This window comes from Nelusetta ayraudi, unplaced genomic scaffold (genome assembly GCF_046127955.1).
Source record: "Nelusetta ayraudi isolate G7.1 ecotype Tasmania unplaced genomic scaffold, CSIRO-AGI_Nayr_v1 ptg000008l, whole genome shotgun sequence".
NCBI lineage: Eukaryota > Metazoa > Chordata > Actinopteri > Tetraodontiformes > Monacanthidae > Nelusetta > Nelusetta ayraudi.
This window is the reverse complement of record NW_027466058.1, coordinates 1,575,445-1,598,540: the sequence shown is the minus strand read 5'-3', so window position 1 is coordinate 1,598,540 and position 23,096 is coordinate 1,575,445. Positions and strand designations below refer to the sequence as shown.

The 23,096-nt window shown below is 43.6% G+C and overlaps 3 protein-coding genes across 4 annotated transcripts; 2 read left to right on the top strand and 1 right to left on the bottom strand.

The window, feature by feature from the left end:
- Window positions 1-3: 3 nt before the first annotated feature.
- Window positions 4-3,551, bottom strand: cox15 (cytochrome c oxidase assembly factor COX15). Its single transcript, XM_076018586.1, has 9 exons — window positions 3,348-3,551; window positions 2,584-2,768; window positions 2,368-2,490; window positions 1,995-2,181; window positions 1,747-1,914; window positions 1,569-1,650; window positions 1,018-1,172; window positions 787-900; window positions 4-686 (listed from the first exon to the last, which is right to left on the bottom strand). Exons 1-9 carry the CDS (start codon window positions 3,420-3,422, stop codon window positions 555-557), a joined length of 1,221 nt encoding a protein of 406 aa, XP_075874701.1. The 5' UTR covers window positions 3,423-3,551; the 3' UTR covers window positions 4-554.
- A 588-nt stretch (window positions 3,552-4,139) lies between these two features.
- cutc (cutC copper transporter homolog (E. coli)) lies at window positions 4,140-6,887 on the top strand. 2 transcript variants are annotated; one of them, XM_076018584.1, is made up of 9 exons: window positions 4,140-4,293; window positions 4,426-4,496; window positions 4,749-4,808; window positions 4,903-5,112; window positions 5,283-5,318; window positions 5,493-5,626; window positions 5,820-5,847; window positions 5,927-6,032; window positions 6,166-6,887. In XM_076018584.1, the coding sequence occupies exons 2-9, from the start codon at window positions 4,427-4,429 to the stop codon at window positions 6,275-6,277; spliced, it is 756 nt and encodes a 251-aa protein (XP_075874699.1). In that variant the 5' UTR covers window positions 4,140-4,293; window position 4,426; the 3' UTR covers window positions 6,278-6,887. The 2 variants fall into 2 exon arrangements, with proteins under 2 accessions (XP_075874699.1, XP_075874700.1); XM_076018585.1 differs by having other exon boundaries at window positions 4,171-4,293; window positions 4,434-4,496.
- Window positions 6,888-10,271: 3,384 nt separating this feature from the next.
- On the top strand, window positions 10,272-22,832 carry abcc2 (ATP binding cassette subfamily C member 2). Its single transcript, XM_076018577.1, has 32 exons — window positions 10,272-10,558; window positions 12,095-12,271; window positions 12,676-12,798; window positions 12,898-13,038; window positions 13,185-13,307; window positions 13,392-13,447; window positions 13,533-13,782; window positions 13,877-14,061; window positions 14,297-14,474; window positions 14,632-14,886; window positions 15,014-15,079; window positions 15,233-15,370; window positions 15,468-15,614; window positions 15,707-15,791; window positions 15,878-15,944; window positions 16,057-16,183; window positions 17,139-17,315; window positions 17,454-17,621; window positions 17,740-17,923; window positions 18,369-18,498; window positions 18,675-18,795; window positions 18,919-19,141; window positions 19,368-19,522; window positions 19,757-19,912; window positions 20,142-20,341; window positions 20,444-20,570; window positions 20,677-20,778; window positions 21,181-21,324; window positions 21,422-21,580; window positions 21,678-21,844; window positions 22,202-22,396; window positions 22,532-22,832. Exons 1-32 carry the CDS (start codon window positions 10,514-10,516, stop codon window positions 22,656-22,658), a joined length of 4,698 nt encoding a protein of 1,565 aa, XP_075874692.1. The 5' UTR covers window positions 10,272-10,513; the 3' UTR covers window positions 22,659-22,832.
- The last annotated feature ends 264 nt before the right edge of the window (window positions 22,833-23,096 follow it).

Below are 23,096 nucleotides of genomic sequence, written 5' to 3'. Positions count from 1 at the left end.
GAGTTTGAGTCTGCATTATTGTCATATATGTTTAAATAAGTCAATTATTACAGCTTTGCCTTTCAGAAGAAGAATTGAGAAATCACTGGAAGTTTTACTTTACCTCATCATCACAAAAAGCAAAAAAAAAAGTTCAAAGCTTAAATATACACTTGTACATCACATTTAAAGAAACACATGTAAGTCAGCTGATAATCTGATACAAAGCGGCAGCAGAGTTTTAGTATTGAAAGACATTTGACCAAATATGTGAACATGATGAAAAGAAATTTGGTCTCCTTCAGAGATTGCGTCAGCATTCAAGCTTCTACAAAAACCGCAGCGGAATCAAGGTGAAAAGTGTGCATCAGTATGTTTTTACAATAACATACACGTAATTGTCATTTAGGTATTTATTCGAGAGCCTTGATGAATTCTTGCAACTTCAACCACCAACCATTTTGTTTTTTTTCAGCCAGAAATCTTCTATTATGATGCCACTGTCGACTCTTAGTAGCTTAAGTGCATGGCGGTCGTGGGTTTGTTTAGTCCGTTTAAGAGCAGTAAAAGCAGTTTTATTTTGGCATTTTGCGAAGCTCTGCCAGAACCCAAATGGCCAGCGAGAGAAGAGCCACAGAGCCGGACTGGTGAGTTGCTGCCAGAGGAGTGGGGACATATAGCAACAGGGTGCTGATGCCAAGGGCGACCTGGGGGGGGCACAAACAAGCACAGCTCTGTTAAGAAGGTGGAGTTGGAGGGGGGGCAGAAGGTTGCGCTTGTATGTTTCTTGCTTGACTGACAACTAACCTGTGAGTAGGCCATCGCTGTGAGGAGACTGATGGCGATTTTTGCTCTCCTGGGCAGCACCATTTTCCTTGAAAACATGTAGAGGCCTGTAATTGCAGCCAAGGAGGACATCGCCTGGAAAAGCCCCAAAAAATAAGTTGAGAAACCACAGTTATCTTAAAGTATGTGATTTCTGCCGCACCGATGTGACAAGCCGCTGATGCTTTTTTTCCTCTTGGAAGTGAGACTTGCCAGGATTCTGTGGTCAAACTGCACAGTTGTGGGATTTTCAAAGAAGTTCTTCAGTGCAGGAGAAAATGCCAGTAGATCGTCAGGGACCCATCGCTCGCCCATCTTGGGGAAGGAGTTGTACACAAGGCCGGCATCCAGACCAGCAACAAAGGCACCTGCATAAAAGCATGCAGAAGTTTATTAATAACAATAATAAAAATAATAATATATTATATTTATATAGCGCTTTTCAAGAAACTCAAAGACACTTTACATAAAAAATAAAAATCATAATAAAAACAATTACATTGAGATACAAATACAGAATACATGACAATTACATGACAAAGGACATTAATCACACATTAAAAGCAGAAGAATTCCTATCCTTTATAATACATGGTGGTTACAATTTGCCTGGCAAAGGACTAGACAAAAATCCTGCAAGTCAGTCATTGTACATCACATTACAAATAACTAAATAAACTATTATTGCAGTTAAAGAATAGGTATATGTTTGTGTCAGAAGGCGGCTTGGAACAATGACGATTCCCACCAAGAATTAACATTACCTGAGAGAGCCGTGAGGAAAACCAACCCGCCAGTGCCCTTGGCAAACCTCCTGAGCTGCAGGAGGCGTGTGGTTTCTGCCAGCTGGTTGGGTAAGGAAATAAATTATTGTTGTTGTTGCAGTTATTTAATAATATTACATAGAGCTCCTGGCTTGTAGGTAGGCGAGCTGGTATGTACCTTGTGCGCAGGCCGCAGCATCGTGAGCCCTGTCCAGAGGCTGGCACAGTAGAGCAGCAACGCAGAGCCAAGATGAGCACTTAGGCGATACTGACTGACCCGCGGGATGTCGTAAGACTCGGGCTTATCCTCCAAACCACTTTTTACCATGTACCAACCCAGCAGGCCCTGCGGGGACACACAGAAGAATTAAAGTACACGCTTCATGCAAGCAATGTTTCTCCACCCAAAACTACCCCGAGTCTCACCTGGAAAAAGACAAAGCCACAAAGACCCAGCACTTTCCCTTTCATGGAGCGATTGAAGTATCCTTTCTTCCAGAAATACACGGTGGGGAGAATGTACGCGAGTCCAACCAGCCTCCCCCACATGCGATGGCCCCACTCCATGTAAAAGATGAACTTGAACTCTGGCAGAGTCATGTCGTGGTTCATTCTGGGAAGACAGTGACAGAAGAAGAGAGGCTTTAAATCCAATTCAATTCTGTTTGAGAATTGACGTTTAAATGTTAGAAAGTAAATCTGAAAAAGAAGGTTTTACATTGTAGTTTGGGCGTTACTGAAAGGTAGCCTTAAAACAAAAATGCCGCGTTGAGACGAACAGAAGAGTTTGGGCGCTTACATTTTGAATTCAGGAAACTGCTGGTATTTAGAAAACTCAGCCTCCCACTCAGCTTGTGTCCGAGGCGGCTTCATCTCTCTCACCAGGTGCCAGTCAACCATGGAAAGCCCAGATTCAGTCAACCTAATGTCAACATAAATAGCTATGAGTGACACTTGCATACGAACAGAACAGCTTCATTCGGAAAGAGGTGCATCAGTTTTGAGCAGGGTTTACCTGGTGACGCCCCCCAAGACAACAGCCCCGACCACCAGGCCGCTGCAGCCCAGCAGCCAGCGACCTACAATGCGATTCGTGGCTGCATTTGGAACGGTGACTGCTGCCCGGGAGATGGAAGCCCCTGCCTCTGCAGTGATGGTGCTCTGGCATCTCCGAACGAGCCACTGGCGCGCCTGCAGATTCTGCAGAGGAGGTTTCCAAAGAAGTGAAGTTAAAGAAGAATGATTTGATCACTTAATAATGATGATAGCTATACTGAAACTGCCATTCCGGACAACTGGAACCATTTATAAGCATACTAAAAAATAATATAAAATTAAATGAAATACAAAGAACAACTGGCCAACAGTGCTGAAAATAAGAAACAACAATAAAGTTGATTTTGACCTGTGAGCCACCTCTGTTTTGACAACTTGGTCATGATCAGAAATCAAAACAGGATGATGCGGCTTGAGTCTAAGCAAACACAGGGATGCGGTTGAAAGTTTTATTAGCTCAGTGACGATGGCGTTTTGATGGGACAGTAATTGGTGCCAATATCCGCTTCAACTGTAACTAATTTAACAACAACGTGCGGACGTGACTACAGGCGCGTGAGTGGGTAAAAGATAATCGTGAAGTGGCATTCTACCGAAGCAACCCAAGTTGGAGGCATTGTAAATTCTAGTATGGTGTTGTCGTAAATGCGCAGAGATCGTTAGTTTCGCTATCACCACAGCGAGCGTGACCTTATCCTGCGGTCCGGTGCTACTGATACTCACATTGCTGTGATGAAATCCTTTGCTAGCATTCCTAAAACCGCAGAAGAACGTCGTCCGTAACGGTGACAGTAGCATTGTTGAGCCCAGAAGTCGGACAACGATAGACAGGTCCCACGGCGTTGTTATGAAATGTGAGGTTTAGGTAAAGGCAGCAGCCTGACTGTTACGCCACCATGTTTCCTAACGACACCGGTTCAACTTCGACCTCATGACGTCACAAAATAGAAAATTTCCCCCCTGTTTTATGTGGGATTTTGGAACCTGAAAAGACATTTTAAATACAAAGTAAATACATTTTGTTGTTGTTGTTGTTGTTTTGTTTTTGTTTTGTTTTTTGAAAATACAGTTAAATAATTGTATATGGATAAAATCGACGTGCGTGATGCGCGCATGTTTTGGGTACTAGCGTGTCCCGCATGGACGGATCCTTGTACGGTTTAATGCAGCGCGGGTTTTTTTTTTTTTTTTTTTTTTACTGGTTTTGAAATGGATTTTGAGATGTTTATATTGCCCCTTAAAATGTGAACTCCGTCAAAATTATGAGAGTTAAATTTCGACTTTTTCATTTTTTAAATAATAAAAGTTTAACGCCTTTGTGCTGCTCAAAGTCATTTTCTGTTTTCTACCTACATGCCATTTTTTCCACGTTGATCCTCAACGTATTTTATAACATCTGTATTACTGCATAATAATGTTTTTTGTTTTGTAATTTATATATTGTATGATCAAATAAAGGTTTTGGAAAATGATCTATCACCGCCCAGCTGCGACACCCCGTGTCATGAATCTACCAACCCGGAAATGACCGTTCGACGCTGGCGCTGGCTTGTCAGCGCTCATGGGTCATGTGGGAAGTCGGACACGCAACCCAAACATGCCCTTAAGATCCTGACACTACTTCCAGTCGACTCAAGGCCAATGCATCATTAGAAAGTGGATCTGACAGGTAGTTGTGGTGTAGGACAAAATCCTTTAGCTCCAGAATAGCGATCCCGTAAACTCGTGAAAATACTCGCGAAATACTGAATGTCTCTGTTTTTTCCCCCCTCGTGTCTTTCTCTCTTGTCTTGACTGTCAGAATGGCAGAAGGTTTCTTAATGGAGACGTGTGTGGACTCTGTAGAGTCTGCTGTCAATGCTGAACGCGGAGGTTGGTCTCGTTATTCAGCACCGTCCTTTCAAATCCCCCATGCCATGTAGATAAAGACTTTGAGAGTGGCAGTTCATCTGTGATGTCTGGGGTTGGAGACTGCAGACCAGCTGACAACATAACAACACTGCAACACTTTCTCACAGTGACCATTTGCAGACTACTCTGCGTGGGCAATCTATTCTGCAGATGATGATGCATCATATGGGTGCAGACTGAGTGTTTACCCTCCCTGACCCTCTATGTTGACAGGTGCAGGCAGGCTTGAGCTGTGTTCCAGCCTCATGGAAGGGGGGCTCAGCCCTAGTTTGGGTGAGCGCTGTCCATTTTCTGCAGATACACACTTTGACTACTACTGAACACAAACCGAAGTGTCAGACATTCAACCTGCGTTCACGTTGAACAGGTCTGCTGCAGGTGGTGAAGCAGTATGTAAAAATCCCCGTCTACGTCATGATCCGTCCGCGTGGAGGAGACTTCCTGTACTCAGACCAGGAAGTGGAGGTGATGAAGAAGGACATAGAGCTGATGAAGAGTCATGGGGCTGATGGGCTGGTGCTGGGAGCCCTAAATGAGGACGGTCATGTGGATACTGAGCTCTGCATGGAGTTTATGGGTAATGTCTGCTGGTTTGTTTTTTCTTTTCTTTTATCTTAATGTTGGAGCAAGAATATTTTTACAGCTTTATCCATTATCCGTTTATTGTTCTTTTTATTCAAATGCAGTTTTTGGAAATGAATAGACTTTCATTGTCTTCCTGCTATACTGTGTACTTTTTCTCACCAGCTGCTGCTCGACCTTTGCCTGTCACCTTCCACAGAGGTAACTTTTCTCTTTCAAAAATTCTGATGTTCTTACTAAATACATGCTAAGATTTAAAAGGGGTAAAAAAAAAAACAAACAAAAAAAAACCTCTTTATATATGTTATCTTAAACATTTCAGATAAATTTTACTTTCTGAACTCGTGATGCTGAATTGAATCAAACTTTCTGCAGCCTTTGACATGGTTCTTGATCCAGTGGTCGCTCTGGAGACTCTGATATCGTTGGGCTTCCATCGTGTGTTGACGAGTGGCTGCGACACCTCCGCGTTGGAAGGGCTACCTCTCATTAAACGGCTCGTCGATCAAGTAAGTCAGATCTTACAGAGAAACCTAAGGAACTGAGTCAGCACTTCAAAGGTGAAACAATGTGCAATTTTAAAAGCGAGAGAAAAGCTAGATTGCCACTCTGTCATATGCATTGTGAACATATGATTCATGCTGTGTTCATGCTGCTGTGTCATGTTGCTATTTTCCATTTTCCCTCTGTTTGTTTCCGCAGGCCAAAGACAGAATTGTCATCATGCCAGGTGCATTTTTGTCTCATATTTATGATTTTTTTTTTGTAACTTGCTTGTATTATTTAGTGTTTATGCTTTTGTATTGCAGGAGGGGGCATCACAGAGAGAAATCTACAGAGAATCTTAGAGGGCTCCGGGGCTCAAGAGTTTCACTGCTCAGCCCGCTCGAGTAAAGACTCAGCCATGAAGTTCAGGTATGGAAAAATAAAAAAAAGCTGAATGGAATTGAAAGCAAATAAATCTTTTTTTAAATATATGCATGTATAGTTTATTGAAATGCGTCTCTAGATTAACCATATTTTAACCGCACCTTCCTCTGCCATGCAGGAACACCTGTGTCACGATGGGCGCCGCTCTCTCCGCACCTGAGTACAGGCTGAAGGTGGCAGACGTGAGCAAAGTCCGCACTCTGAACGCCTTAGCCAGAAATACCTTGTGAGTGGGTGCAGGACAGTCAAGACAAGAGTAGTCGACCAATACCTCAGAAGAGCTAAGCGGTAACACACATCATCTGAATGAACCCCCCAACACACGTCAGTATCCTTTTTGTTACTGAGCTCACCTTGAACCGCTCGTTCTCAGGGATTTCCCTTCATTTCTGTTCAAATGTTAAAGTCAGAAACAATTCGTTTTTTTTCTTTTGAATTACTTTGTCGTCGTGTCAAGTCATATCAAATTAAACTTTATTTGAATAGCACCTTGCAGACATTTGAAGTGCAACAAAAAGGGCTTCACAATATGAAATAAAAAAAAATACAAAGAATCCAAGAAACATTAATACTGAACAGATCTGGAAATTAAACATGATTATCAAAGATAAGCAAATTAACTTATTAGTAGCACATTAAAAAAATATTTTTTTCTTTTGTGAATTTAAGATGATGTGTGTGTACCAACAGAAATCTGTTTCAATCCCTGCAAAAAGGCAACAAAAAGCTGAGCCCCTTTGGGTTTTTTTTGTTGTTTTTTTTATGTCAGAATAGAGACTTTGTGACTTTTTTTCTCAGAATAAAAAAAATTGTTAACCAAGAATGGATGAATCACAATGATTTCCTTTTTTCCAGTCTCATTTGTTTTAGTTTCTTTTTCTTACACGACGGCTCTAATATACTGCATATTATATTATAAGTTGGCTGTCGGTTTGAAATTATGCCTCATTTTGAGGGGTTTCAAAGTGATGCATTGAGAATAAAGAGTGAGTGTTAACTGAGCCAGAAATAATTCCTTAAAAAATCCCGAAAAATAAACGACACAGACGCTGCGTTAATGCAAGCATTATATAACTGCACGTTTCCGGAATCAAGAAAACCTGTGATGCCATAAAAAGAGTGATAAATAGTCAATAACATTTGAATTTTCCTTCTCAATTCAGTTTTACAGCCATTTCTCAACTTTTTTAGCTTCTCGGTGATATCCTTGTCAACAGCAAAATAAAGGACACTCTAAGGAGCACGCAACCTCATTCAATGTGAAAAAAGACAACAAAAAAAATGCTGACTAATCACACCACACACAACACTTCCAACACCAAATAAGAGTGGAACTTGGACTGATGCGTTAGGCTTTACTGGTTTTACTGACTTTTACCTCCAGTTATCCAGTGACTTCACTCAACCCATTTTGGTGCTACTAATCGGTCACATGTTGTATTTTATTGTTTTGTTTCTCACATTTTGACATGCAGTATGAACAGTATGATTGCATGGCAGGTCAGTGGTAAAGAAGAGTCGTCATCCCCTGTAAAATGTGCCTTGGTCACGCTACGTTAAACGAAACAAGCACTGGCGTAGAGTTTAAGTAAGGCTTTTTTTTGTTGCCATACCCTACCATACCATCCCGGGCTTGTGGGGTTCAGCCTAACACTAATCGGCAGCTCACTTCAAGTGGCACACAACTACACACGTACATACTTAAGACACACTCACTCATAACACACACACACACACACACATAGATACACACACATTGGTACACTTGTGCGCCCGCACTCAATACAGACCGTTGTTTACTTAGTTGTTTCCCGTTATCTTAATTTGTTTATGTATTTATCTCTTTTTTCTCTGTTTCTTTGTTATTGATTTTGTTAATTATCTGACGCTGCTCAAACATCCGCTTTTCTTATGGCCACATTATTATATTTTGTTGCCATTTGCTCTCTGTCCTACTTTATCCCTCTCTCCCTCCATGCACCTTCCCTGGGTCCTCTTTTTATTTGCCCTTTCACCCCCTGTCCCTCCTTCAGTTCATTTTGGCCAGGATAATATAAATATAATAGAACTACTCAACAGGTAGTTGAACCGACTTATGTGATTCACACTCCTGGGTCACAAGCTCTACCTTGGAAAATAAATCTCTCAGCCATCAAAGACATTCGGATCCATTTCTGCTTGTCATTATGGCCAGACATGACAAAGGGGAGGGGGAGGTGAAGGGGAGTTTATTTAAATTGTGCAGGCAAAAGTGAAGAAGTGTAAAAGCAGCCAAATTGACTTTATTTATCTGTATTATTTATCAATTGCCACATCATCCCAGATTTTTCCTCCGGGGGGGGCTTTGCATGTCGAGCAGGTCGGGACCACGTTCTCGTAAGCGACAGCAACAAAGAAAATCTAGAAGGGTTTTGAGGAGGTCGAAACCTTGAGCAGAAGTTGGTGGCGTTCAGAAGACGGACAATACACCATGACAATACAAATCTTTGTTTATACGTCCTCTTAAAATTATGACTAACTGCATAGACAGCCTACCTGTTATGATAAATAAAGCTCCCTCTTATGTAACAAGAATTCAGACATCAGATTAGATACAATACCAGAAGTAATAATTGCTAATTATCTCGCAATGTCAGTCTCGCCCTGATTTATGATGCCCCTGCCGTAAATCAGTGTTTTGCATTCTGCACGCAGCAGTACAGCTTCTCCCGACTCACGTGTCCTCAGCTCCATGAGGCGGCCGGCTTATGCACCCAAAATGTTATCAAAGGCTGTAATCATTAACTGACAGCGGACCATTTTCCAGCCCGGCCCCAAAAGTTAACAAGCTTTCATTCTTAAAGAAAAAAATAAAAGAAGAAGATGAGGAAGCTTTGGACTGTCGCTAAGTTGTTTTCACAGCAGGTCGATGGCCAGGAGAACATATGCTGCACATGCTGGCAAAATCAAAAGGCAAAGGTTGCTGGCAAAATTAAAAGGCAAAGGTTGCGATGGGCAGGCTGGTTGTGGGAACAAGTGGCACCAAGTAGTTAACCAAAGGTAATGAGATAATCAATAAGTGGTTGTAAATATTTGGAACATCCAGCTTTTGCCACTCGGATTGTTTACAATACGGAGCCAAGAGTAATAACAGCACAGAGACTTTAACGACATGTCGTCAGTCTTCAGTTTCAGTTTTAGGGGAGCAGCTTGGAGAAGTTGTGGTTGGGCTGGAGCTGAGGAAGGGACATGGTTCACAGAAATAATAATCTTAAAAAAAAAAAAGGAAGTTTCTGCTTGGTCATGCTATGTCTTTCTTTTGATTCTTAACCTTTAGCTTTGGTTTATCACTGCTGATACTGCCCAGGATAATGGGTACAAGGTGAGCTGTCCACCATCTCAGCAGAACCACGCTGGGGTTTTATCTGCGCTATCTTTGTGTGCGGCGGCAGCCACACTTGCCCACCATAAACATTCCCATGACACATGTTTTACATTAGAGAGCCCATTTGGTGACATTTTAGCGTGCAAGGCGAATGGAACTGGTTTGAGTCTCTCCTTTGACTCATTCCTCTTGTATACAGCACCAGAGAAGGAAACAGGCAAAGAGAGAAGGAGAAGTCACCAGACCATCTCTCTTTCTGGATGCCCCTCCAGCTGAGTCTGCTGTTCCCCCAAACTGCCGGCGGCCTCGGAAGCTTGTTTGCACGCATAACTGCCCTGAACTGATTTGATGCGATTCGACTGGAGCAAACAATTCTCTGGCCAGGCATGCAGAACAGAAAAATGGGCTCACAACAGGAAACTGGGTGCAGTGTGCCCGTTTCCTTCCCTTTCCCTTTGTAGTACACTCCTCCCTTTGGGTGGGCTGTCCCGCGGACAGCGGGACGCACCGCTGGGCTGTATTTCTGCAAGTCATTCCCGCTCTTCCATCCCTCCCTCTGCCTCCCAATGCCCCTCCCATGCCCTCTTTATCATATAAGGATGTGCCTGAAACATTGAACTTTAGACGTGAGTTAGTCAGGGGTCTGGAGCCAGAGGCTGGGCTCTGTGAATGACTTTGTCCGACGCTGCTGTGTTTTCTCACTCAGCCATCTGGAGGTCGGTGAGTTTGTGTGCGTGTGTGTCGGCTCCTTTCACACATCACATCACAAGTCTTCCCTGGGACCACCGCAGGACGAGCCCTCAGATCTTTTTTTGGGGGGGCTCCAACAAGAATACCTTTTCAGCCTCTCTTTAAAAACCCCTCCAGAACATCCCAGCCGTGTGAGCTTCTTTTATCTCCGCAAGAAGATCAGAGGTTCCAGAAGGTGGTGGGCTCCTCGAACTTTAAAGTGTTTCTCAGTCAACGTCCTGCCATTGTCTACCCCCGGTCCTGTGGGTGGGCTTGGAGGGGAAGAGAGCCTGGAAGGTTTGCGCCTCTGCAGCGGAGCAGCTGAGAGCAGAGAGGCGCCTCCTGGGATCGAGGAGAGCCGTCAGCGAGGACCATGTCTGACCCACTGTTGGACCAGTACTGCGGCTCCGTCTTCTGGGTGAGTCCAGCCGCTCGGTCTGGTAGGAGGCGGTTTAATTTTCCCGACCCAGTCGAAGAAACTGGAAATCTTTTACAATGCAAAACATGCCTTGGGGGTTTATTACCTAGTTAATAAGTGCAGTTTTGACTTTCACATATAGCCAGAACACATGACTTTAAGAATGATTAATGTGTGATGGAGTAACAATAGTCTGTGCGTATTATATTGCTATGTTTGTTTTACAGATATGCCCCCCCAACATCATGTTTGCCCTTGAAATTATCTCTCTGTGTGCACTAAACAATCCTACCTCTGTGTGCACGTGAGACCTCCACACGCACTCTGGGAAAAGTTAACGCAGCCCCTTTGTGGGAGTGAATCCGCCTGATTTCTTGTTGGAGTTTTAGCGCACATTTAAAGTCTAACCAAGGGAAGTAAAGTTTATAAATGTTTATAAAGAAAGGATATGGGTTAAAATGGCCACAGACACTCCGTATGGCCTAATGAGAAATATGTTATAATCAAACAAACATACAAAACACAAGTGGCTGCCTTTGAGGCTCCAGTAGCTGAGGGGGAATGACGGCGTCACCATATAAGTTTAAGAAATGTGGCACGAGTCACAATATTTAGAAGTGTGGATCACATTGTCTTAACACATCCCTGCTGTTAGTGGCGTGAGTAAAGAAGGGAGGAATCCAGGTTGGCGTCCCACGCTTCCCTCAGTGTAAATAAGAACTTGACCTGCCGTGTCTGCCTTCACGGCAACAGGACAGACGGGGTTTTGTTTAAAGTTTTTTTTTTGTTTTTGTTTTTTTTTAATCATCATGCTCTTCAAATGTTTAGAAAATCGCAGGATAGAGACCTTAATTCCAATGCCAAGAGAGCGTTTCTGTTCTTGCATGGTTTAGAGGCAACTTTTATTTGTTTTTTTTACCCCTGTACACAGTGAGGTGAGTCAACATGTGACTTAATAACTCTTCTGCAACATGACTGAGCATGTTTCTCTAACAGCCCCAGCATGTGTTTAGCCATAAATTTAGGATTATATATAAATAAAAAAAAAGGGACGTTTTGACTAAGTAAGCTTTGATGAAATTACTGAGTTTTTACACACCTGTAGGAAGAAATACGACCAATCTGATTTGATGTTGGATAAGATTCACACTCTTTTTTAATAACTTGACAAAACACATCAGAAAGAGGTGCAGCTAAAGTTAAATATCACCAACATATTTCAACAGCACTGGTAAACTTTATTTTGAAACAAGGAGCTAATCTTTTCTCCTATTATGGAACTTCCATCAGCTGTATCTCTCGGCGGCTGCTATTACACGCATTAATTTCCACACAGCTGTGAACATGCAGTTTGATGGTAATTACATGGGAGCAGTGGCATCTCCCTGCAGTGCCACTGTGGAGGAGGATCTGTCGAGGTTGTCAGCCAAGATCGAGAAGCATTTTGCCAAGTCACCACAATTGTATTTTTTTTTATTTTTATGGTGAAGCTTTAGGTTGAGATGCAATTAACAAAGGTGTGTTTTTTTGTCTCAGAATGCATCGTACGTAAACAGGGAAGACCCGGACCTGCCGGTGTGTTTGGAGAAGACGGTGCTGGTGTGGATCCCGCTGGGCTTCCTGTGGCTGTGCGCCCCGCGGCACTTGGCGTCCTTCTTCACTTGCAAAAAAGCAAACACAAAGCACCTGTCGAAGCTCTACCTCCTCAAACAGGTAAACACGCACCGCAGCAGGATGCGAACGGAACAGAGAACAGAACAGAGTTCACCTACGAGGACCTTGCTTCAGTGCGCGCAAAAAGGCTATTTTTATTATTGTTGACTCGTTTGTTCATAATAAGTCATTTTAAAATCCATCAAATTACTCCTCAGTGCTAATTCATCAGGTTAAAGATGTGGCCATTGTGGTAAATGGGGTCCCCCTGTGCTCAAGATAGCTTCTGTCTGTCATATAACTCTTGATTTCATTTATTGAAATGACTGTTTCTTCAACTGATGATATTGCATATTCACAATCACATGGATACATCTTTATTCGCTGTAGCAAACCAAGGAAAAGTGCTAATAACATAAAGGATTTTCTATTTGAGTGTCATTACTGTCCTTTTTTCCCCACAGCTCGTGGTGGGCCTGTTGTTCTTGACAGCCATCGCCGGCTTGGCTCTACCTCTAGCAGAGGGCCGTGACCCGGATAATGGTATCGTCATTTTTGTGAACCCCGCCCTGTTCGCTGTCTCATGGGTAAATATTGCCGGTTTTGCCGAAGCCAATTTGTTTTGAGTCCTCAACATAAATGCATAACCTGTAATTTGTGAATTTCTCTTTTGTTTTGTTTCTCAGCTCCTGGTGCTGCTGTGTCAGGACGGCCTGAGACGGAGGGAAAAGGCCGTGGACTCGGCCACGCTCTTCCTCTTCTGGCTGCTCCTTGTGCTGTGTGATATTTTCCCTTTCCAGACTCTCCTGAGGAAGGCGCTCGCTCAGGTATGAGCAAAGGAACGCTGAGGAAAAATGTGGAGTCTGCCATAACGGTGCCGTCAGCCTCTATCTTTATCAGGCTCCTCTGTCCGAGACAAATGTCTCCCACGGGAGACGAATACAGACCCTTTTTCTTTGTTTCTGATTTACAGGATCACATAGAGGATTTACCTCAGTTTTGCCTCTTCTACATTGCCTTTGGGCTGGAAGTGATTGCGCTCATTCTGTCTGCTATCGCTGACATCAGTCCCCATGACAGGGAGCGGGTTAAGAGGGTAAATGTTTATTTCTTCCTCACTGATTATTGAGGAAAATTTCAGTCATTCAACTTGTTTGTCTTGTGTCGCTCTCACCAACAGAACCCCGAGGCGGGTGCGGCCTTTTTGAACCGGATCACTTTCAACTGGATCAACAGGTAAACGACACGTTGCCACTGTCGAAACGTCTGCAAACGAGCATAAGCAACAACGACTAACGCTGTCTGCCTCCTGTGTCCCCAGCATGGTGGTTCGAGGACATAGGCAGCCGCTGGTTCAGGAGGACATGTGGGACCTGAATGACCAGGACAGCACCGGCTATATTAACGGGCGCTTTCAGCACTATATGTCGCAGGAGCTGCAAGAAGCCAGAGTCCGTTATCAGGAAAAGTTGAGGACCAAACCAAGGAAAGGAAAAGACCCTGAGGAGGCGTACGAAAATGGAATGACTGGCGGAATGGGGAAAGGAATCAGTAAAGATGTGCTAATGATGGTGAAAAAGTCTTTATTTATTGTAGTGTACATTTTGCTTGTCTTTTTTTTTTTTTTTTAGAAAAACAGGCTATTAAACGTATGTCTTTCTCCAGGAGGAAAAGGGGAAAAAAGATGAAAAGAAGGGAAAGAAGAAAGAGAAAAAGAAAGAGAGTACTGACTACCCTAACTCCTGGCTGATCTACACCATTTTCAAGACCTTTGGTTGGATTCTTTTAGAATCTGCCTTCTTCAAGCTTCTACAGGACTTGCTGTCTTTTGCCAGTCCTCAGCTCCTGAAGTGAGTCAAATCCAAACATCTCTTCCACCTCACCTGTGTAACCTTTATCCTAAATCCAATCAGAGACTCCCCTACAGAGAGATGCAAGCTAAGTCAGATGTATAAAATCAGTGCATCGTCCCTTGAAATTGCAGCAGTTTACGTTCACCGGTTTGACCCCGAGCTAAATTCAAATCCGTGGACAGGAGGCGTGACAGTAGCTCGAACCCTCAAAGCCCTCTCTCTTTTTTCCCAGGCTGATGATCAACTTCACGTCCAACAAAAGCGTTTTCATGTGGGAGGGCTACCTGTACGCCGTGCTGCTGTTTGTGGTGGCCCTCCTGCAGTCCATCTTCCTGCAGCAGTACTTCCAGCGCTGCTTTGTGTTGGGCATGAAAGTTCGCACTGCGATCATGGCTGCTGTGTACAAAAAGGTAAAAGCAGACAGACGAGAGACACCACGAGTTCTTTTGCTTTCCTCAACGCTACTACGCTAAACAAATTATTACACGGTAACAAAATGAATGTTTTTTTTCCTTTTGTTTGATTTTTTTCACTGTGTTCTTACTGCTACTAATCTCCTTCTTCAAGGCATTGGTGGTCTCCAACGACACCCGCAGCGAGTCGACCGTTGGGGAAACCGTGAACTTGATGTCCGCAGACGCCCAGCGCTTCAACGACGTGACCAACTTCATCCACCTGCTGTGGTCCTGCCCCCTGCAGATCGCCTTGTCCATCGTTTTCTTGTGGCAGGAGCTGGGCCCATCGGTCTTAGCGGGCCTGGCTGTCATGGTGCTCATGGTGCCTATCAATGGAGTGCTCGCCAACAAGGCCAGAAAATTCCAGGTCAGCAGAAATGCACGAGCAGTGGATTGTTGATAGTTGTTTCAAGCACAGTTTCCTAGAATGATTCTTGAATGTCTTTATAACTCGTCTTGATTATTTTTTTATTCCCTTTTTTTTTAATTTTCAGATTGAAAACATGAAGTGCAAAGACAAGAGGTTGAAAATTATGAATGAAATTCTTAATGGGATCAAGGTGAGGTCCTAATGCTTTGATGATAACTTTATGTATTTACACATGTGCAATAGAGGCAAGAAAATGGTGGTGGACAATTCTAAATTGCTAAAGAGGAAAAAAAAGCAATCTTGAATTGTCTCACTGTCTCCCTCTACTCTTTGATCCCTCCAGATTTTGAAGCTCTATGCCTGGGAGCCGTCCTTCCAAACCCAGGTTGAAGACATCAGGCACGAAGAACTGATCGTGATGAAGAAGTTTGCCTATCTGACGTCTGTCTCTACTTTCATCTTCAGCTGCGCTCCGGCTCTGGTGAGTGATGTGACAATACTGGGCTCCCAGAAGATAGCCCGGAAGCACACGTGGCCAGCAGTCGTTATGTCTTCTCTCACCGTCTCGTTCCTCTTAGGTGTCACTGGCCTCGTTCGGCGTGTTTGTCGCCGTGAGCCCAGACAACGTGCTTACTGCAGGGAAGGCTTTCACCGCCATTTCCCTTTTCAACATCCTCCGATTCCCCCTGGCCATGCTGCCCCAGCTCATCGCCGCCATGGTGCAGGTATGGCCACGGCAAACCCGGAGTCCATCAGCAAGCGGGAATCATACTTTAGATTAAAAAAAAAGCAACTCAGATGTTCTCTGACTCCTCAGACCACAGTGTCCAGGAAGCGCCTGGAGAAGTTTCTGGGCGGTGACGACCTCGACAGCGACATTGTGCGACACGACCCCAGTTTCAGTACGTTCAAAGCAAATCGCAAATGCACCTGTTACCAGTGGTTTGAGAGTGTGCGAGAACTAACTTTGCTCGATTTCCTCCTAAAGACACCGCTGTCAGCATTTGTGACGGTTCCTTCACCTGGGAGAGAGACACTGAGCCCCTGCTGAAAAAGTATGTTACCGAAGGCCAAAAAAACAAAGCTGCACATTTGTTTTTTAATATGATGTGCCATATCAAATATTATCCTCCTTTTTTGTTTGTTTGTTTGTTTGTTGTACACTAGTTTGTCCCTGGATATTAAGCCTGGCCGGTTGGTTGCTGTAGTGGGAGCCGTGGGCTCGGGGAAGTCGTCCCTCATCTCGGCCCTCCTTGGAGAGATGCACTGCACGAAAGGCTTTATCAACACTCAGGTGGCATTTGCTTTCTGTCTTGATATCCTTCCAACTGTAGTATGATAAGATGAGTAAATGCTTTACGCATCAAGCCTTATTGCCCCAATAAAACACAGTTACATAATTTGTTTTACACAAGAGCACTGAAGGAAAACCGAAGCGTCATCACACTTCCAAGACGTTAATCCAACAAAGAACAAAGGCCAAGAGAGATTAATAGAAGAATTGACCACAGGTTGTTATAAACATCTGTTCTGGACTTGTGTAGTCACTCAGTGGTGCGCTGCATAAAATCTCTTGTTGAAGATACGCATGAATGTGGACGTGGTGTTCCTTTCCTGCGAGGGTAAAGGCAAATTTGGCAAAAGAAAAGAATCCAATACTGACAAGATCTTGGTAATGATTTACTCCCAATAAAAATAACACGGTCTTATGTCTTTGCTTTTTAACCAAACTCCACCAGTCACGAGTCTCATAGCTGAGGGCGTCTCATGCAAGTTATGCAACATGTCACTACTAGCAACCCAATGACACCAGAATTTAAAGAAATAATACATAAATGACTGCGATGACTTGGCGACTTGTCCAGGTTGTCACCCTGCCTTCGCCCTAAGACAGCTGGGATAGGCTCCAGCAGACCCCCGTGACCCTGAATAGCAATAAGCGGGTATAGAAGATGAATGAATACATAAATTAGTTTCATATTGCTGCATTTTGTGCTATTGGTTGCAAATTGTGCTATTTCAACTTCCTGTCACAAAGTGAAATTCACTTTGCTATTGGTGAGAGAAGTTAATATAAGTGATTTCTGCCGAAACAGTGCCCTTAGTTTCCCTGCAAACAAGTATTGATGGAGTCAAGGCAATTGCTTCTTTAACCATATTTCAGATGAGTGGCCCAAGATCTTCATGCTCACCTGAACTGTACAATCATGGGCTTGCGACTGACTGACTTAAATTGTCTCTCGCTGCAGGGGTCCCTTGCGTTTGTGCCTCAGCAAGCCTGGATTCAAAACGCCACTCTGAAGGACAACATCCTCTTTGGTACCCCCCATGAAGAAAAGACATTCCAGAAGGTGATCGAGGCCTGCGCGCTGGCTCCAGATCTGAAGCTGCTGCCCGGGGGCATCCTCACTGAGATCGGAGAGAAGGTAGGATTTGTGCTGTTGGTTTTCCTATGTTCCTCTGATTAAAGATGCTTGTTGTGAAGGTTTGTCTGGGGTTAAGTCAACGTGCCATAGTTGCTGAACCTCCTCTCCTCTCCGTTCCTCTGCTCTCTAATCCTCCAGGGCATCAACCTCTCAGGTGGCCAGAAGCAGCGTGTGAGCTTGGCCCGGGCGGCGTACAGCCAGTCCGACATCTACCTATTGGACGATCCCTTGTCCGCTGTGGACTCTCATGTCGGAAAGCATCTCTTTGAAAAGGTTATCGGACCCAATGGAATTCTCAAGAACAAGGTTTGTGCTGAGCCTGAACGTCTCGATCGTCGCTGCTGTCCACAAATTAGAATCATGATGGTATTTTGAATAAGTTGGCCAATTTGTGTTTGAGCCGAGTGTGACTCCCTGTCCGCAGACTCGTATCCTGGTGACCCACGGAGTCAGCTTCCTGCCCTACGTCGACGAGATCGTGGTCCTGGTGGACGGAGTGGTGTCTGAGGTTGGCTCGTACAAGAGCCTGCGTGCCAGCAAAGGGGCCTTTTCGGAGTTCCTCGACACGTACGCCAAGGAGCAAAGAAATCGGACCCAGTCGGAGTCGGGTAATCAGATTTTTATTTATTTATTTGTTTATTCAACCAGGGAGGTCGGGTTACAAGCGGTTCTCATTTACAATGATGTCCAGGAGGCCAACGCGAAATAGAAAGGACAACTGAACTCAACTGAACTCAAATCAGCATTATTTATAGAGCACTTTAAATAGAACCAGAGCTGACACAAAGTGCTGTACATAAAAACATAAAACAAACAATAAAACAATAAAGGCAATAAATTCATGCTGACTAAAAATCACAAGAGCCATTGGGACCAAACGACATCACCTGTGTTTTCTTTTCATTGAAATTTAAAAAATATAAAGCCATCCAGGCTTTAATGTCGTCAAGACATGTTAGAAAAACACATTAACGGCTCGGACATAAAAACAACTGTCTGTCTGTATCGGGGAGGAGTCAGCGGCATCTGTGTCATGTGACAATGTCTCTCCAGATGGGGACAGCATTAACATCGAGCTCATCCCCGAGAGAGAGGACGCCCAGCCTGACTCTCCACTGGAGGACATGGTTTCTTCTACGCTGAAAAGAGAGAATAGCATCCGCCGCAGCCAGCGCAAGGGCAGGTGAGGCATCCGTGGAGATGGGCCGGCACGTGTTGCTAACTTTAGTGGGCACAGCAGCTGGTTGTTGTCTCTCTTGTTCGAATATTGTACCAATGTTTCAGGTTTTCGTGACAATCAGGCGGGAATAATATGCCTTGTTGTTGCAACCTAATTGCTGTATTTTTTTTTTTCCTCAGTGTCAGGCTGAGGAAAAATAGTTCCTTTAAAAAGCCAGAAGACGGCCAAGATAAGAAAGGCGACGACAAAGATAAGAAAGGCCAAAAACTAATAGAGAAAGAAGCCATGGAGACGGGACAGGTAATGTTTTATCAGCGCCTCGTTTTTTTTTTTGTTTGTTTGTTTGTTGTTGTTTTTTTAACAGTGCTTTATGGGACTGCGACCACCACTTACAAGTTTCTCCCCACCCCTGAATGCTTGCAGGTCAAGTTTTCCATGTATATTCAGTACCTGAGTGCCATGGGCTGGGTATATTCCACCATAGTCTTCCTGGTTTACTTCATCCAAAACATCGCTTTTATTGGTTCAAACTTTTGGCTGAGCGACTGGACCAATGACGCAGACGCCGCAGCCGCCAACGACACAGAACCTCGGATGGGGGCAGATGTCAGAGTGGGAGTGTTCGGAGCTCTGGGAGTGGCTCAAGGTAACTCGGAGTTTGTTTGTTTTTTGTTGTAATTGGAAACTTTTGTTTGTTTATGTTTAATTGTCTATTTTGTTTTCCTTAAATGTTGAATTATTGTGCATCTTTTAAGAAGTAAACAGTAAACACTAATCAAATTATGACATGAGATTTAACATGGTTAACATGGTTTAAAATCGTTTGGATGAGTCCGCCCATTAATCTAGAAAATCTCTGCTTTTCCCAACAGGAATCTTTGTTTTCGCCGGCACTCTGCTCATGGCCAACTCTTCGGTCAACGCGTCCCGCATCCTACATTCCAGGCTGCTGAATAACCTCATGCGAGTTCCCATGATGTTTTTTGACACCACACCTACCGGAAGAGTAGTCAACCGATTTGCAAAGGTCCGACTCACCGTCCGTCACAACAGTGTCTGTGTTTTAGAGTTGTGTTTAAGCGCACAATGTAACTGGGAAAATGGTCAAAAGTAGCTTTGGGTATTAGCATTCAATTGCCATGGAGATATTGCTATTATTGCTTTTCTTATCCTAAACATAGTTCAACTTGTATTATTAGCTACCTGAAAACATTTATAAGTCTTAGCAGCACGGTAATAATTGTTTCTCCTGCTTCTAAAGGACATTTTCACTGTGGATGAAGCCATTCCCATGTCCCTGCGGTCTTGGATCCTGTGTCTCCTGGGTGTGCTGGGGACCCTGGTTGTCATCTGCGTGGCCACACCCTTCTTTGCCATCATGATCATCCCGCTGGCTGTGCTCTACTTCTTTGTACAAGTGAGCTGCCCGAAATGACAATGTCAAGGGTGGGTGGTTGGGTGGGTGGACTAAATAACCTGGACAGGAAGGAAGCCAGAGTTGAAAGAAAAGATGGAAAGTTTTTTTTTGCCCTACTGTTAAAGTAGAGAGGTCCTTTGTTCCTATTGTAAAAGGTTCTTCCTCTGTTTATTTCAGTTTATTTATCTTCCTCTGTTTTGTATTTTTTTTATTTTTTTTTTTACTCCAGCGCTTCTATGTAGCCACTTCAAGGCAGCTGCGTCGGCTGGACTCGGTGTCTCGCTCGCCCATATACTCACACTTCAGCGAGACTGTGTCCGGGCTGTCGGTGATCAGAGCTTACGGCCACCAGGACAGGTTCCTGCAGCACAATGAGAAAACCATCGATGAAAACCTCAAGAGCGTCTACCCATGGATCGTTTCAAACAGGTCAGGATTTCAGTCCCCACAAAATTCCAATCAGCAAGATCATTCTTAATGCATATGATTTTTTGCCGCAACGTTCTCATGTTTTTCTGCGCTCGTCTGCAGATGGCTGGCCATCCGTCTGGAGTTTGTTGGAAACCTGGTCGTGTTGTTCGCGGCCCTGTTTGCTGTCATCTCCAGAGACACCTTGGACAGCGGCCTGGTTGGCCTGTCTATATCCACCGCTCTCAACGTCAGTGGCCAGCGCCGCAATTCTCTGACCGCAAGCACAGCTGATTATTTGGAACTGCGATGCAGTTAGATGAAAGCGGTTATTGACGTGTTGTGTGCTTTTGTAGGTGACACAGACCCTCAACTGGCTGGTGCGGATGACTTCAGAGCTGGAAACCAACATTGTCGCCGTGGAGAGAGTGAGCGAATACAGCTTGCTGGAGAATGAGGTGTGTCTCAGGAATGCTTTTCTTTAGCGGATGGTCATTTTCTTGAGAATAATTGACTTTTATTAAACTTTTGTAAACAAAGAAAACCTCCCCGAGATTAAGGTCAAGGATTTTTATTCATTTTCACTGTGCATCTACGAACACAAAAGAAAGCCATTTTACAGATAAAACAAGATTGCCAATTTACTCATTTATTATTTTCTGACTAAACTACAAAACCTATATTAAACAAATTAAAATGTTGGATTGATTCTCAGACATTGTGAAGAATAATGCAAATATCGTCAATAAACCCATTTTAACTTCAGCCACCTCATTAGGTCTTTTCCAGTGTCCTTTTATGTTTCTGTTTCAGTGTTTTGTGCGTTTCTTTTTGTTCATACCAGTTTGTTGTCTTTGTAGGCAAGCTGGGTAACAGACAATAGGCCGCCAGAGGACTGGCCCCAGAAAGGAAAGCTGCGCTTTGACGACTACAAGGTCCGTTACAGACCCGGATTGGATCTGGTGCTCCATGGAATCTCCTGTAACATTAGCAGCACTGAGAAGGTCAGTGTTCCGAAATTCAGTTATAAAAAGAATACTGCTCTCTACGTACTGGTGGTCAGACATTTACCTCACTGCTTCTCTGTCTCTTTACGTTCAGATTGGCATAGTGGGCCGCACTGGAGCCGGAAAATCAAGCCTGACAAACTGCCTGTTTCGAATTATTGAGGCTGCCGAAGGCCGCATCATCATTGACGATATCGATATTTCCTCAATTGGTCTGCATGACCTCAGAAACAGGCTCACTATCATACCACAGGTACAGTACATGGGAAAAAAAAAACAAAAAAAAACAAAGCAAGTCTTGTCTTACACTCACTTGGATTTTATTCAAAAGCTCATTTTCTGTTTTTCAGGATCCTGTTTTGTTCTCTGGGACCCTGAGGATGAACCTTGATCCTTTTGACAAATTCAGTGACGCAGATATCTGGAGGGTGCTGGAACTCTCCCATCTGAAGGACTACGCTTCAGGACTGCAGCAGAAATTGCAACACGAAGTCACAGAGGGAGGAGAAAATCTCAGGTTTGCAGTCATATGAAAAATAAAGATCAGGAAATGTGCAGGTCGATCTACAGGACAGTTAAATCAATTCATTAGGACAACGAACAAGGCTGTCACGGTACATAGCTCTCTTCCCATTGTAACTTTACTACTTCCATTATTGACCTTCATCACTCAGGTATTGGTAACTGTTTAAATTATTTCAAAACAAATGTTATAAACAGTAGTGGAAACTGTTTTGAGGCACCCTCAGTATTTTATACAATCTCTGATATGGAAAAACAAACCACTGATTACCCTGCCTGGTTAATAAGTTGATTATGCCTTCTTTATTGCTCATCCGTAAATACATTTCTGAGCATGTGACTCTTTCCACAGTGTTGGACAGAGACAGCTGTTGTGTCTGGCCCGAGCTTTGTTGAGGAAGTCTCGCATATTAATCCTCGACGAGGCCACAGCAGCCGTTGACCTGGAGACAGACGATCTGATTCAAGCCACCATCCGCAAGGAGTTTTCTCACTGCACTGTCCTCACCATTGCCCACCGCCTGCACAGCATCATGGACAGCTCCAGGTGAGCCGCCATCTTGACATTGAATTCACTCCCGACAGAGACAGGCTCCTTGGGGATACCGAGCTTCCTCTATAGGTTGTTCAATTGAATATGCTTGCCGTGTAACCATGTCTTTACTTTTTCCAACTTCCACAGGGTAATGGTGCTGGATGCTGGAAGAATAGTAGAATTTGATTCACCGGCCAACCTGCTTGAAAAAGGGGGCCATTTTTATTCCATGGCAAAGGATGCTGGAATAACGCAAGACAATACAGCTTTATAATTTTGTTAAAACTAAATTCCATAAATTGCTTTTGCGCTTAATTTTAAATGCTTGATTTTTGTTTTCATATGAATGTGTATTGTTGTATTTGTATTTATACTTGCTAAAATAAGAACATCTAATATTGTATGTAAATAATTTTTATATGAGACAATAAATACTCTTTTTCAAATATTGTATGATGGTTTTATTTACTTATTTACTTTAATCCTCTTGTTTGAGTTGTGAACTCATTTTGACCATGTAGATAGTAAGGATTAGAAGTTATGTTTTGTGTCATTTCTGTGAATTTTGTAAGGCTGCTAGAGTTTGGTTGACAATGCATTGCATAATGAATCAAGAACAGCTAGACAACTACAGTGAAAGCTACTCTAAGTCAACTTCAACTAGGCTTTTGCTGTGGATGTTCCCAGAAACAATTGTTTATGACGTTGATAT

Excerpts from the sequence above, each read along its gene's own strand:
- cox15 (XM_076018586.1), bottom strand. The coding sequence starts at position 3,422 with ATGCTACTGTCACCGTTACGGACGACGTTCTTCTGCGGTTTTAGGAAT. Across the intron at positions 1,173-1,568 it reads TTTCCTCACGGCTCTCTCAG|GTGCCTTTGTTGCTGGTCTG; the intron begins GTAATGTTAATT and ends GCTTTTATGCAG. Across the intron at positions 901-1,017 it reads AGTTTGACCACAGAATCCTG|GCGATGTCCTCCTTGGCTGC; the intron begins GCAAGTCTCACT and ends GGGCTTTTCCAG.
- abcc2 (XM_076018577.1), top strand. The coding sequence starts at position 10,514 with ATGTCTGACCCACTGTTGGACCAGTACTGCGGCTCCGTCTTCTGG. Across the intron at positions 19,523-19,756 it reads TAGTCAACCGATTTGCAAAG|GACATTTTCACTGTGGATGA; the intron begins GTCCGACTCACC and ends CTGCTTCTAAAG. Across the intron at positions 20,342-20,443 it reads CCATGGATCGTTTCAAACAG|ATGGCTGGCCATCCGTCTGG; the intron begins GTCAGGATTTCA and ends GCTCGTCTGCAG.
- cutc (XM_076018584.1), top strand. The coding sequence starts at position 4,427 with ATGGCAGAAGGTTTCTTAATGGAGACGTGTGTGGACTCTGTAGAGTCT. Across the intron at positions 5,627-5,819 it reads TTAAACGGCTCGTCGATCAA|GCCAAAGACAGAATTGTCAT; the intron begins GTAAGTCAGATC and ends TTGTTTCCGCAG. Across the intron at positions 5,848-5,926 it reads CAGAATTGTCATCATGCCAG|GAGGGGGCATCACAGAGAGA; the intron begins GTGCATTTTTGT and ends TTTGTATTGCAG.